We start from the raw sequence: 15,601 nt of genomic DNA, 5'->3' as shown, positions 1-15,601 counted from the left end.
GAAACGGGGACCTCTCAACTAGCAGAACATTTATCCAATCAGGTGCATTCTACGTGGGAAGTAGGGAGGAGATACAGTACATGCACGCAACATGCAAATAATATGTAAATGACAACATTCTACATAAAAACGATCTATAGCACTTTTAACACTATCAGTGCCGGCCTTGTTTACCTTTTTACCCTGTTGAATGCCATCATCCACTTCAATGTTAGCGTTGTGAACGCATAATCTATGTTTTAAATTATGTGTCTAATCTGCCCGTCGCTTATCAATGACTTGTTTGCAGTCAACATTGTCGAAACGGATTGTTTTTTAATCAGTTCATATCCTTTTTATAGCATTTCGAAAAGCTATCGTTCTCTCGAAAATTTTCAGACGATTTTAAGATTCCCCCATAAACGGCATTTATTGGAATATTCTCGAATACACTAGACACGTTGTCATTTGTCGGCCTATTTATGAATCGTTTTCAAATAAACACTAGATTATCGATAGTATATGTGTACTTATGCACGCTATAGAGGCGGGCTGAAAAATCTATTATCCATTTCCTCAAGATCACACACACACACACACACACACACGGCACATGCTGATATCTCAGTGAATACAGCTCCGATTACCCCAAGACTGGTAACATAGACTCCTTACCTTAGATCAGATGTTCTCCAAAAAGATTATTCCAATTCCTGATCGCCATTCCAAATATCGATCGCGTTTATTGATTGATTATTGGCTGCTGTAAATATATATTCCAGGCTGCTTTCCATCTCGCGATCAGATCCCTCATCAGACGGCTCGCCAGCACAATGGAGCCAGTTGGCTCCACCTCTACAGATCCCCACAGGGATCTCCCAGTGTAATCGACTGACCTGCAGTTACACAGGGATAGACGATAGAGGGCGGTTTTTTCCCATCTGAGCTCCTAGAGGGGCTGCTGTACCAACGGGAGACTCGGTTGATGAAATATGAATTCAGATCGCTAATAAAAAAATCAAGCGACAATACACGTCGTCGGCACTCAACGGGGGGTCTGATAAGACGAGAATACACGTTGTCGGCATTCAAAGTGTTAAAAGTGTCCGGCCCCCCAACACTCTGTTTAACTCAGAACCATGTCAAGCCATGGAAGCATTGCATGCTCAGACTGGAATCTTTTTAGGTCTTTAAAATGTCTATTTATTTATTTTTATAATTTCATGTGGAACATGATCCTAATATCCTAATGTTGTACAGTACTTGTTCTTCATCCAGGAAAATGGTTCCACTGTAGATAAACAATATCATGTTTATGGGTATATTTCATTGCAGAATGCAGTAACAATGATCACAATTGTCTACTTATGATATTTGGTTAATATGATGTTAATTGATATATCATGGCCTTATTTGGACACAGTGCTACAGCATTGCAGTGCTGTAGCATCATTGTGGGCAAATATTGGTGGTTACAATGCCTGGCATTAGAAAACATTAGAAACAATTCCTAATCTTAATAATTATAATTGTATGTTATGTTATTGGACTCCATCCAAATTGCATAGGGTAAAATGAATACCAACGCCGGCATCCTGGAGATGCCAGGATGATGACATTGGTCCATATGTTGTGGGGTTGCCCCAACATCCAAGATGTTTGGCAGGAGATTCATGAAATTGTATCGCTAGTTATTGGACTTGATGTCCCTTTCTTCCCTCGCCTATATATCCTGGGCCATCCTGCACCTCTGGCTGACTTCCCATCATGTGATGCAGAATGGGTACAGACAGTATTAATGTTAGGCTGTAAACCTATTATTCTAGAAAGCCTTCTATAGGCCCCCCGTTGTGAATCTGTGGTACACCCAGCTGGGGAGACTAGCTGCGATGGAAAGGCCTATCATTCAGGCCCTGAATAGGGTAGAAGAGTATGATTTGAAATGGAGAAAAATATGTATCTGATATCACCAGGGGTGGAAATCGCAGAGGCCCCACGATATGATGTTATCATCATACTAGAGTCACAATATTGTAATATTGCGATATATTGTGATTAATTTCCTTTTTTCAACTGCAAATTATGTCCCCAACGGAAAACATTTTCAGTCTGTTCATCTCACTCCAATAATTTGTATTTATATTAGCAAAATGGGCTTGTCAAACTATTTTTCTTTTCTTTTTATATCGTTCAAGTTTTCAAGTTTTGTTTTAAGTTTTGTATAAAGTACATTACAGTGAAATGCTTGGTTCTGTGTGAGCCCCCTGAGATTGTGCTTCATACAGTAAACAGAACAAGGTCCAAACACTATACAAACTATACAAACTAAAGTACAACCTAAAGTACAAAATGCAAACAATGAGGTACAAAATGGTATGGATGTAGTGCAAATCTTTTTGTAATAAATGGATACAAATAGGTGTCGTGTTAAAGTGAATGTTACAAGTGAGTGTTTGTTTAAAGTGAGCGTGTGGATGCGTGTGTCACCGTCTGCATGTCCTTGAATTACTCGACTTAACTATATGTTATGGGTACATTATCTGAAAGTGCCAATACAAATATTAATCATAAAACAAAAAGATATACGTTAATAAGGTGTTTAGTAAATCATCAACTAAATCGAACTTCATACTCCAGTAATACTTATGGCTTATGATATACAGTAGATGAACGCTCTTCTAAAAATACTGCATGTATTGAAAGTAGTGTAGCAGCACTGTAGGCAAATATCAATAGTTACCCTGCCTGACTGTTGACCTCTTGACCCCTCCCCGCTGACCAGGAGGAAGTCGGAGGTCATGCTGGGTCACGGCCTCTTCTCTCTGCTCACCGAACGCCTGATGCTCAACTCCAGTCAGTTCACCATGACGACCTACAACGTGCTCTTCGAGGTCAGTCAGTCTCACTGCTGCACTGCTCTCTCTCGCTGTAGGCATGAATAGACAATGATATTCTATAGGGATGCTCGATATTGGCTTTTTTACCTATACCGATATTGTCCAACTCTTAATTTCCGATACCGATATCAACCGATACCGATATATGCAGGGTTTCCCCCCCCAAAAAACAGAACAATTTCAGGTAATTAACATTACATATCTCTTGTTGTGGAATTAACACAACATTATGCATACTTTTGACAATAAATAAAATCAGAATTTGTTCTTACTTGCTTGCCTGGGTAAATAAAGGTTATAGAAATGTAAAAAAAATAAATAAAAAATTTGAAAACCGATACCGATATTTTCCGATATCACATTTTAATGCTGATATCGGCCGATAATATCGGTAGGCCGATAATATCGGACATCCCTAATACTCTATGGTTGTTAAGATACATAGACACAAGATAATGATATACTATGTTTGTGCTAAGATACATATACACAAGATAATGATATACTATGTTTGTTAAGATACATAGACATAAGATAATGATATACTATGTTTGTGCTAAGATACATATACATGAAATAATGATATACTATGTAAGATACATAGACATAAGATAATGATATACTATGTTTGTTAAGATACATAGACTTAAGATAATGATATACTATGTTTGTTAAGATGCATAGACATAAGATAATGATATACTATGTTTGTTAAGATACATAGACATAAGATAATGATATACTATGTTTGTTAAGATACATAGACCTAAGATAATGATATACTATGTTTGTTAAGATACATAGACATGAGATAATGATATACTATGTTTGTTAAGATACATATACACATAAGATAATGATATACTATGTTTGTGCTAAGATACATATACATGAGATAATGATATACTATGTTTGTGCTAAGATACATATACATGAGATAATGTTATACTATGTTTGTGCTAAGATACATAGACATGAGATAATGATATACTATGTGTGTGCTAAGATACATATACATGAGATAATGATATACTATGTTTGTGCTAAGATACATATACATGAGATAATGTTATACTATGTTTGTGCTAAGATACATAGACATGAGATAATGATATACTATGTTTGTGCTAAGATACATATACATGAGATAATGATATACTATGTTTGTGCTAAGATACATATACATGAGATGATATACTATGTGTGTGCTAAGATACATATACATGAGATAATGATATACTATGTTTGTGCTAAGATACATATACATGAGATAATGATATACTATGTTTGTGCTAAGATACATAGACATGAGATAATGATATACTATGTTTGTGTTAAGATACATAGACATAAGATTGTGTTGTTAATGTGGATTATACAAAAATTATTGATCATTAGTTGTAACCATCATAGTTACAGTTGGGTATTTAAAAAAGAAATCGAGACCTAAATGAAATTCCCTGTCCCAATCTCCTATATCCAGTTACTTCACTGATTTATCTTTTAATTATATGAAATAATAAACCATTACCTAACATTTGAAATGAGAATATTTCATCCTCTACATCATACTGACCTCTTTTAAAAAAAAAAGAATATGTTGCGCTACATTTTCATTTGAAAAAGTATTATTCCATAGGAATATCCACCTTGTCATGCAGAAATATTGTAGTCATTTACTCCTTGAGGTTGTCAGGAAAATGCTGTGTGTAGATATTTATGACTAGAAGTTGAACCCTCTCCCTCTCTCTCTCTCTCCCTCCCTCCCGGCTAGATCCTGACGGAACAGATCTGCACTCAAGTGATCCATAAACAGCATCCGGACCCCGACTCCACTGTGAAGATTCTCAACCCACGTAAGTGCCCCCTCCCTCGGCCACTAAATCAGCGTGTGCAGCGCTGGCCCTCTATAGTACCTACTGATCCACATGCTGCACTGCTGTGTATCCCCACAGGCCTCTGCTATCGTTACCATACAGTATATACAGGCCCACAAATGAGACTCATAAATCCTGCGACCCTCGGCTGTTTCCATCACCTCGGATATAGGTATTAGGCGATGGTATTGGATAGATGGTGCTAATATTTGTGTGATAAATGACTATTTGTTTTAAAGTCTGCAGTGTTTTAATTTTTTTTTATCTGTGCTTATTGATACACCGGAAAGTAGTATTTAAAGGGGCAATTCACCAAAAAACAATGCTGATTTATTTTGCACATAATCGGACATATCCCAAAACTCTAAAAAAAGAGTAAATGTGTTTGAATATGGCCACCAGTGATGTTATCGGGTATATTGTTATTTACAGCTCAATGAAATATTAAGGTAGCAGTCACTATACGACGAGGTATTGCTATTCTTTCATCTACATCATTTCATGCTGCTGTAATTAACACAACAAACACATGGATTCAATGTCCTTGATGACATCACTGGTGGCCATATTAAAACTAACTTACTCTCAATATCTGTCAAACTAAGTTAATGTATGGACAGGTTTTGGATGTGTGTGAGATTATGTGCAAGATAAATCAGCATTGTTTTTTTTGGGCGAAGTGCCCCTTTAAGTATAATTGTTTTGTGCAGGAAACAATCATTTAATTAAGAGTTTGTTAGATTAATATATATTAATATATAGCTTTATTCATAGATTTGTTTGCCTTGTATTATTTGTGTAGGTATAAAGGAAGTACAAGTTTAACTGGCATCATAAACGTCTTTCATACTGACTCATGTTATTGTGTTTTGTATTTTATGAATGAAAGTAATTTATCATCCTAAGCGCTGCAGATGACTGACCTTTTGGGTGTTTAGTAATATAAATGGTTATGAACTATTGGCCGTCCCATATTTAATGTTTACCTTTAAATACTGTGGTAAAGTACATGCTGAAAGTACTGGTCTTTTGAGTCGTCACTGTTTCCTCTGTGCCAGGAGTGTATTTCTATACCAACGTCTCATTAGGAGCGGAGAGCTGGAAGAGCAGCCTTGCAGTCTTTTGATCAGTGTTCCCATCCCGTCCTGTTGGGAGTGTTTTCAGACCATTACTTACCTCCAATTTCACATGTCGCCCCATAAAATCTTTTCATATGTGGAAATGAAAGTCTTCAGTTCTGTGAAAAGTAAAAGAAAACGCCTCTCTCACTCTCACTCTCACTCTCTCTCTTACTCTCTCTCTCTAACGCACAAGCGTACGTACACACTCGCATACACATAAAGACTTGAGTCAAACCCAAGATCTGGGGTGTAATCACAACCAAGGTTTACTTCCAACCAGCCTTAATCTGACAGGGTACCCCATGTACTCACACAATGATTACCCTAAGCCTTTACCATGTTCTAGACCGGCCCAGACAGCCAGTATATATCACACAGAGGGGGAAAAAAACAAGGAGTATGGGCCGAGCAGCAGCACACGCTGGTCTGTTTCTCCTTTACCGTGCATTCTCTCTTGATTTAATCTGCAACGACCTCCCCCTCTCCCCCAAAAATGGCCCCCTGATTGCAGTCTTTAGTAACGTCAGAGCCAATCAAACAAACTGAGGAAGTACCGTTTCCCTCAAATTAACTCGAGGGAAAAGAAATCCAAAGAGCAAAGAAAAAAAAGGAGGAATATACACCATCCGTCCTCATTCCCGGTACGCGCCGGGGTAATTTTCTGGCGGTAAAGGGTTCAACGACATATAATTTGAGTGACTAAGGCGTAGGAGCAACACAGCCCCCGTCTGCTCGGTTGGAGGTGGTCGGGGAGGGGGGGGGTTTGCATCGGTTAGCGCCAAGGGTCTGGAGAGACGAGTTGAAACCTAAACCCCCACCAGCCGTCCTCTCCTCTCAGAGCAAATGGACACTGACGTTGTCTAGATAATTCATCTAAACAGTCGAGCCTCTCGCGTTAAACGAAGCCAAGCCCCTTCCAGAGAGAGCTCCTCGTCTCTCCATCTCTCTCTCTCCATCTCTCGCTCTCGCTCTCACTCTCTCTCTCGATTTCACTCTCTCGCTGGACTTGAAACAATACCAAAACCATTACAGTATGATAAAGATCAATGGTTGGTCTCGGGACTGTCTGGGCTGTTTTTTCCCATAGCCACAGATCTTCTGGTGTCTTGACGTCGGGGGATGGAGATGGTTTGTGACACAATGATTTGCACATGTTAAGACAAATGTCTGATTTAGTTGTTGATTTGTGGTATTAAAGCCAGAGCCCCTCCTCCTCCTCCCCGCCCGACCCCGTGGGCGATTGTTATTTCCAGGCAAGCTCTTGCTCATTTTCAAATCCAAACAAAATTTTTTGTGTGTTTTGGTTCAAATGTAATTTGCTGTAATGTCTCTTGACGAAATGGATCATTCAGTCAAACGCACAGATGCCTCTGGATCACATTTACACATTCTGACCTTGTAAGGTTTAGAGGTTCGATACACAAATTCACATCGCCCCTCTCGTTAAAGCCACAATCTGGACTTTTCTTCTTTTTCCCCCCTCTACGTATAAATATGAGTTATATTCACACGCATTCTTCAAGAGTTTGATCTATAGATGGAAAATATTTTTTTTTTTAATTTTTAACTTTTCATAAAACCCACTGAAAACCAGAATATAGATCTGTTTTACTCTAGTGTTCACAAACATTACCGATGTAAACAAACCTTTCTTAACCACAAAGCACAGCAATTACAACTCCTGAACCTCGTGTTTAGAATCAGTCACTTCATTCACCACGTACAATGTGGAGGAATTTGTCAACAACACACGGCAAGAGTTCAGTGACGGGACGGTCGGACCTCAGAGGTCTCTCCTTTTCACATCTCTCCTTTGTGTGAAAAATGTGAATCGGAGAAAGGTAATGCTACGCTCTTTTTCCCAAAATCCAAGCTTGACATATCACTTGACATACAGTTTAACATTTACTAGTATGTTCATTATTTACATGGATGAATTGATTTATCTTTAGTCTAGTGTTAATCCTGCTATGAAGAGCTCAGTCAACCAACACCAGAATGAAAATCTCTCCATGCCTATGCTTTTTATTTATTTATTTATTTTTAATGGAGAGGTGATTTTTCTTTATATTGGGATTAGGGACTGGGCCTTTAAACAGTGTCTGTGTGTCTTCCAGAGATACTGAAGGTAATGGCTGCCCTGCTGAAGAACTCTCCGCCAGCTCAAGAGAGCATGGAGGTGCGGCGGGTCTTCCTGTCAGACATGATCAAACTGTTCAATAACAGCAGAGAGAACCGCAGGTACAGCAGCGTGCACACACATTTAGAATATTTATTCATGTCCACATAAAGACAACGTTTAAAGGACACAAATATTATCAGTGCACTTGTACATTGGGGGTTATTCTGATACAATCGTGCCCAAATTGACTGGCAACCAAAGTTACACACACACATGGATGATGAACCTGACAATCAACACACAGCTCATGGATACAGATAGCAGCATCTTCTCCAAAATGCGCGGCTGCCAATAATTGCTGACACTGAGCAATATCTTGCTAATTGTTTGGCTCTTCTCTTCGGAAGACCAGCCATCTGAAGGCCTCTAACACCCAACTTATGGACATGACCCAGGCTTCCAAATATGAAGACTAAAAGTTTACAGTTGTAGCCGAGTTGTGATATGGTATGGTCTAACAGTTGATATTACACACACACACACACACACACACGCACACACACACTTACATTCTATACATCAGCCTCGGGTTCAACATTCACTTTCAGTTATAATCAATTTAGAAAGTGGATTTATTCATTTATTCCCAAAATAAATTGTAAATGCTGTCACGTCCAAACTATGAATATATATTTTTTTCATAATATTTTATAAAAATGTTAAACAAGCAGAGAAAACGACTTTAACAACAAATCTTAAAGAACCGAGGATCTATTGACCCGAAAAGAAAGACAAAGTAAAAAACAATCAAAACAATATTAAATAAAAACAGAAAAACACAGACTGGCAGCTCAGTTTTCAGTTCTGTGGGGCATTCAGTTTCTCCTTTAAATACTCCACAACTGTCCCTAACATATCCCAGGATCTCCACTTCTCAAGCTTTAGATTCTGCATCACTTCTCAGCTCAGTGGACGGGGAGACCTCCATTGCAAACTATTAATACATTTCAAAATGAAAAAGTTAATAAATTATAGTTATACTAATAAATAAATAGTATCATTTCTACATTTGAAAATGAACCACAGATTTAATAGAGTGAATGTACTTGAATTTAAGCAGCGTTTAACACCAACCCTTCTTAGTCCATAAGTCTATTAATTGGTGGGTAGCCTTAGTTGAATTTCTAAATATATATATTATGTTTTTTTTAAATTCTTTTATACAGAAAGTAATTTTGGGGGTGGTGACTGGTGGGGGTGAGCACATCTCTGGGATCACAATAATATTCACAAATATCCCCCTGGCATTAACAATAAGCACTAGATTTGCATTCTGCATGACCGTTAAGTCAACCAAGAGTTTTAGTCGGAGGCTGAGGCTCCTAGTTAAACACCAGGCGGTTGGGTTCCGTTAGCCGGTTCCAAGATAAAAGTTAAATACCTCGTTTTCTAAGCTCTGAACAAATCCTCCACCTTTCTCCCTCTATGGCTCCTCTCTTCAGTCGAGTCTTTCTATATCAAGTTGTTTATAATGATGTCATGTTATTTACGACATTGCTGAACGAATATTTTGAGTGCAATAAAAGCACTACACATTCTTGACCTACGAAATGTACCACACAAACAAACTACCTAAATACCTATCTGATACTGGATTACGATTCTATAAAATGCCTTCAACCCCAACATTACCAAGTCCTTGTGTGTGTGTGTGTGCAGGAGCCTGCTGCAGTGCTCTGTGTGGCAGGAGTGGATGCTGTCTCTGTGCTTCATCAACCCGCGTACCAGCGAGGAGCAGAAGATCACGGAGATGGTGTACGCCATCTTCCGCATACTGCTCTACCACGCCATCAAGTACGAGTGGGGCGGCTGGCGCGTCTGGGTCGACACACTGTCCATCACACACTCCAAGGTCAGAGCACTCGTTATAGACACACACACAGAGAGAGAGAGGAGAGCGTTGTTTATCTTTTCTCTGTGGATCCTCCACTCTCTCCTGATCCGTTTCACTTGTGCCGTTTTTCAAGCGCTCCGTTTCTGTTTTCTTTCCTTTGATCTCGCACCCTCTTTGTCTCTCTTTACTAAACACACAGGCATACACACACACACACACACACACACACACACACACACACACACACACACACACACACACACACACACACACACACACACACACACATAAATACTGTCTTTGAATTCACAAATCATTATCATGGATAGCATAGGATTCAAATATTGAGGTTCCACATGCTTTCTTATGGGTACAAAAAACATTGTTGCCACATACATACACACACACACGCACACACAGAGGTCTCTGTACCAGTGTTCATGTCGGTAAAATCTATAGAGGTTTTAGTATCATTTTAGTCTAATGCATTTTCAAAAACATTTAAAAAACCAAAGCTATTTTCATCATTTTTGGGAAAACATTACAGTAACCTTTCATCAAGCACACAGATGATTTTCGATGCGCTTCACTCCTAGTTTCCTCCTGAGGAACCAACCTGAATGTGAAATGTAGGGCACTAGCACCCTGCAGACATCCAAACTAGCAGAGAGCTTGGCATCAAGTGTAGAGCAGTGTGTTGCTACAGTAGAATATACCTCAAGAAGAAGCACTGTTATATCCACTCACCTCTGACCTCTCTCTCATGCTTCTTACACTGACTGTTGCCTGAATAAATAACAGCAGGTAGCCTGCTGAATGAAAGCCAAGACCAATTTCACTGGTGAATTTTTTTTTAACTGTATTTTACCACCGGGATTGCTTGCTTATAAAGCAAATGGAAACGCTCTGGGCAATGAGGGTATTCTGTCACCATACCGCAATACATTTTCCTAGATGTCTCGTCATTTTCAACGTGTAATCTAAATACATAGTTTTATGTAGCCGATAGCACTTCTTGTTTGTGTTTAGTGTGCAATACACATCACAGCACTGGAGCTCTCCTCACAGCTTTGATGACGACTTATTAAATCAACCTGGTGTGCATGCAGGTCATTGGATAAAATATATATATCAGCTAAATTGTTTGTCCTTTCGTTAACTCTTTGACATTATTATATTTGTTAACAAAAATGGCAATACATTATGTCGTAGTTTTTGTTTTTCTCCGTCGTTGACAAACATTTTCCCTTATAGTTTTCATTGATGAAAGTAACACCAGAGAGTTAATTTAAATAGGTCCTGGTCATCCAGACACCAGAGAGTTCATTTAAATAGGTCCTGGTCATCCAGACACCAGAGTTAATTTAAATAGGTCCTGGTCATCCAGACACCAGAGAACTAGGTCCTGGTCATCCAGACACCAGATAGTTAATTTAACTAGGTCCTGGTCATCCAGACACCAGAGAGTTAACTCTCTGGTGTCTGGATGACCAGGACCTATTTAAATGAACTCGCTGGTGTCTGGATGACCAGGACCTAGTTAAATTAACTATCTGGTGTCTGGATGACCAGGACCTAGTTAAATTAATTTAACTAGGTCCTGGTCATCCAGACATCAGAGAGTTAATTTAACTAGGTCCTGGTCATCCAGACACCAGATAGTTCATTTAACTAGGTCCTGGTCATCCAGACACCAGAGAGTTAATTTAACTAGGTCCTGGTCATCCAGACATCAGAGTTAATTTAACTAGGTCCTGGTCATCCAGACATCAGAGAGTTAATTTAACTAGGTCCTGGTCATCCAGACACAAGAGTTAATTTAACTAGGTCCTGGTCATCCAGACACCAGAGAGTTTTTAACTAGGTCCTGGTCATCCAGACACCAGATAGTTAATTTAACTAGATACAAAATAATTTTTTTGATGTTTTTAATGATTTTTCAAATCAAACGTGGATACTGTGTGAAGCCATACCAACCAGTGACTTCTAATTTAAATGATGAATACTTTAATTCAACATCATTTTTGGAGATGGCTGACTAATTTAATTATCTTGACTTATCTAAACTACATTCAGAGTTGTGGAGATCCATCTCTCTCTCTCTCTCTCTCGTCTCTCTCTCTCGTCCATCTCTCTCTCTCTCGTCCATCTCTCTCTCTCTCTCTCTCGGTCTGTCTCTCTCTTGTCCGTCTCTCTCTCTGTCTGTTTGTCCTCGCTCTCGCTCTCTCGCTCTCTCCCTCTCTCTCTCTGTGCCCATCTGATCCAGTTGTATGGAAACCCTACAGTGATTATGACGTATAAACGGATATGGAATCAGCCAATACCAGGCCTCTTTCCATTGATTTATTTATGTATAGAATTTCCTCCTCTCGCATGGCACAGATAAAAATAAACTCCTGGCAATCCTTATTTCCAAGAAAGAAAGAAAGAAAAAAAGACTGAATTCAGAAAGCGGCTTTAGGAATTCAGTGTTGATATCGTGTTACGTCGCTTGGTTCCAAAGCAGTGAAGTAATTGGGGTTGGTGTCAGATTGTGGTCTGGTGTGTGTGTATGTGTGTGTGTGTGCTGGAGGGGGGGGGGGGGGGGGGGTGAAAGCCTGGCAGATTGAAAGGTTGAGTTGAAGAAGTAAGTACTTGTGATATTTGTAGTGTATGTGCAGAGTCAGGGTGCTATGAGTGTGATCGGCCAGCAGGGGGCACAGGTAGACTGTTTGGGAAGGGGACTTGGAGAAGGCAGCGCTGAGTCGGATGTAGTAGTAGTGGGTTGGTAGTCATATCTACACACCATCTCAGCCCTGTTTAAATAATAACCTCTGTTTTGAAGATGGAGGTGGGGTTTGCACCCATACAGGTCTGGCTGAATTCTCCATACTATGTTTAAATAACCTTTGTTTTGAAGATGGAGGTGGGTTTTTTCACCCATACGGGTCCAGTTGAATCCTCCATACCATTGGCACTCAAGGACGGTGTACAATAGAGGAATACAGTAAAGTCTAGGCCACAGTCAGCACAAATACGTTCAGTGTTTCCAATGGCAGAATATAGTGCATTATGTGGAATAGCATAGGCTATCAACTTATTTTGATAATCGTAAATTTGTCTCCCCCAGTTTGAACAGATCATATTATTTGGAGATTTTCAATAAAACAACAAAATGAAGATCTGTATTTTAGTCTTTGTCTCACAATTGTACGAAATTATACTAGTGCACCTGCAGTACTTAGGCTATTTAGTGTAGACATTGTCAGACCAGTGTCTGTTGAAACACAGTTTGTAGCGGCAATCAGCATGTCTAATTTGTCACGCGGTGGCTGCACTGAGAAAATAAGCACCCGTCGCCTGCTATATATGAAGAATGGTCTCTCTGAAGGGTTTCTCTTCACCCTGAGCTTATTGTTGTTGCAGGTTTCACATGGTCGCAGTCTCACTTTACACCCCCAGCGCATTGCCTAGCGTGGCGCTGTGAAGAAATTGGTCATTCCTCTCGATACAAGACAAGCTGTAATTGCTTTTTTCCCTATAATTGCACAAGATTAATGCCGTTTCTTCTTGCCGCTGTTTACAAAGCCCAGCACCAGTCTAAAAACAGAACTTCACACAAACAGTGCACGTGCATACACATACGTGCAGTTAGGAGATCTAGCGGGCATGCACACACACACACACACACACACATACACACACACACACACACACACACACACATGCGTGCGAGCACATGCCCGTGCACTCACAGCAGGGTCCCAGGCTGTGAATTGGATAGGTGCAGCGGGCGCAAGCCATCAAGATACATGCATCTGCGATAAAAAAAGCTAAAGAAACTCAATTGCAATTTTATTGTCCCGTTTGATAGATTTCCTGCCACCTCTACAGCACCAAGGCTGTTTGTCACTGCTGCTCTCTCCTCACACAGCTGTGGGGCTGTGTGTGTGTGTGTGTGTGTGTGTGCTTGCTCATGTGCACACTTGTAAGGTTGTGTGGGGCTGTGTGTGTGTGTGTACGTGTGTACACATGCACTAGTTTGTGTACTTCAATATATCTTTTTGTGTGTCTATCTCTGTGTGTGCATATACAAGTATTTGTGTATACTTATTTGTATGTTATGTATGTCTGTTTGTGTGTTCTCTTGGGAAGCTTCCTTTTCTCTCTCCCAGCACATTGAATATTCATTTGAGCTGTGAGGCTGAACAATCAGAGAAACAAGGCCCCATAAATACAACCTGCCCACTGGGATCCTCCTGATAAACATACACACACTCCCTGCTTCACATCCTTACATGCATATATATATATATATATGTTTTCACTGAAGAGCACCAGGGAAAAACATGTGCTTACTCTGTGATGGGCAGCAGTGGTCCTATAGACTAGAGCAGTGATTCCCAACCTGGGGTCCGCGGACCCCCTGGGGGTCCGCCAGGGGGCGCAGGGGGTCCGCCAGACCACAGATGATTTTTTTTTTTTTTTTTTTTTTATCATCAGAAGCATGAATAGTCTCTCCACTACAATAAAAAATAAAGATAAATAAATAAACATCTAGACATGATTTTTGAACGTTAACAGTAGGCTACCGGGTAGCCGCTAAAACGCGAATCAGTTGACTGTATCACTTTCTGTAGCTAGCCTAGCACGCTAGTTAACTTTCTCGGCTCGTCTGCAGTCAGCCGCCAGAGGCGAAAATGTGTGACAAACGAAAAGGAGATGACGGCAGCTCATCTGCAAAAAAAGTTAGGACCTACAGCAATCGCGAAAATTACATCACCATGGGCTTCACTGAGGGACCAGACAAACAACCGGAGTGTGTGATTTGTGGAGAAAAGTTGGCAAACTCGAGCCTGAAGCCCAGCAAGCTGAAGAGACATCAGGCGTCTAAGCACCCAGAAACCGTTGGGAAGGATCCAGACTTTTTTCGGAGGAAAGAACAGTCTCTCAAGGCGAACAAGCCTGTTGATGTTAGAGTAGCGTGGAGCAGGGGTGGCAGTGATTTACAGAAGGCTACCGAAGCCTCCTTTGAGTGTTCGCTTTTAATTGCAAAAGCAAAGAAACCGCACAATATTGGCGAGCAGCTCATCAAACCAGCCTGCATCAAAATGGTTTAGAAACTGTGCGGCCCACAGGTGGCGGATAAACTAAAATCAGATGTCAAGTGATTGCGAGCAGCAGCTGTCAAAAAAGCTTAGAAAGGGTCCATTTGCCATACAACTTGATGAAACTACAACTGTCGCAGACGAGGCTGTGCTCATCGTTTATGTGCAATATATTGAAAATGAGGATCTGAAGCAGGACATTCTCATGTCAGTCAACCTTACTACCACCACTCGAGGTGAGGATATTTTTACTGCAGTGGATTCTTACTTCATTCAACATAAATGCAAACCGTTCACCATTAGGGACTGATTTGAGAGGATGAATACAGGATTTGAATATTGGCCAAAATTTTGAAATACATATGGTGCAAGATGAGATTTGTTGATTGAAGGCACAAGTTAAAGAAGCATAGTGGGTCTAATTGTGATGCATATGCCTGTGTATAAGCAGTTTGTTATTAAAATGACAAAAAAAAGGTATTAAACCCAGCTAGGACAAATTCTCTCTGCTACTGATTGGAATTTCCTGTCTCATATTTAGTTTAATTTGTTGCATTGATTTGTTCCATAAATGCAAACCGTTCACCATTAGGGCCTGATTTGAGAGGATGAATACAGCATTTG

At 40.0% G+C, this 15,601-nt stretch overlaps 1 protein-coding gene across 1 annotated transcript in view; it reads left to right on the top strand.

The window, feature by feature from the left end:
* Window positions 1-15,601, top strand: part of lrba (LPS-responsive vesicle trafficking, beach and anchor containing) — a 622,382-nt gene that overhangs the window by 178,080 nt on the left and 428,701 nt on the right. Inside the window, 4 exon segments of the mRNA XM_084317903.1 lie at window positions 2,762-2,870; window positions 4,651-4,732; window positions 7,992-8,115; window positions 9,716-9,908. Of these exon segments, the coding sequence (XP_084174029.1) occupies window positions 2,762-2,870; window positions 4,651-4,732; window positions 7,992-8,115; window positions 9,716-9,908 (508 nt within the window).

Source organism: Notolepis coatsorum, assembly GCF_963971535.1.
Source record: "Notolepis coatsorum genome assembly, chromosome: 7".
Classification (NCBI taxonomy): domain Eukaryota; kingdom Metazoa; phylum Chordata; class Actinopteri; order Aulopiformes; family Paralepididae; genus Notolepis; species Notolepis coatsorum.
This window is presented reverse-complemented; position numbering and strand designations above follow the sequence as displayed.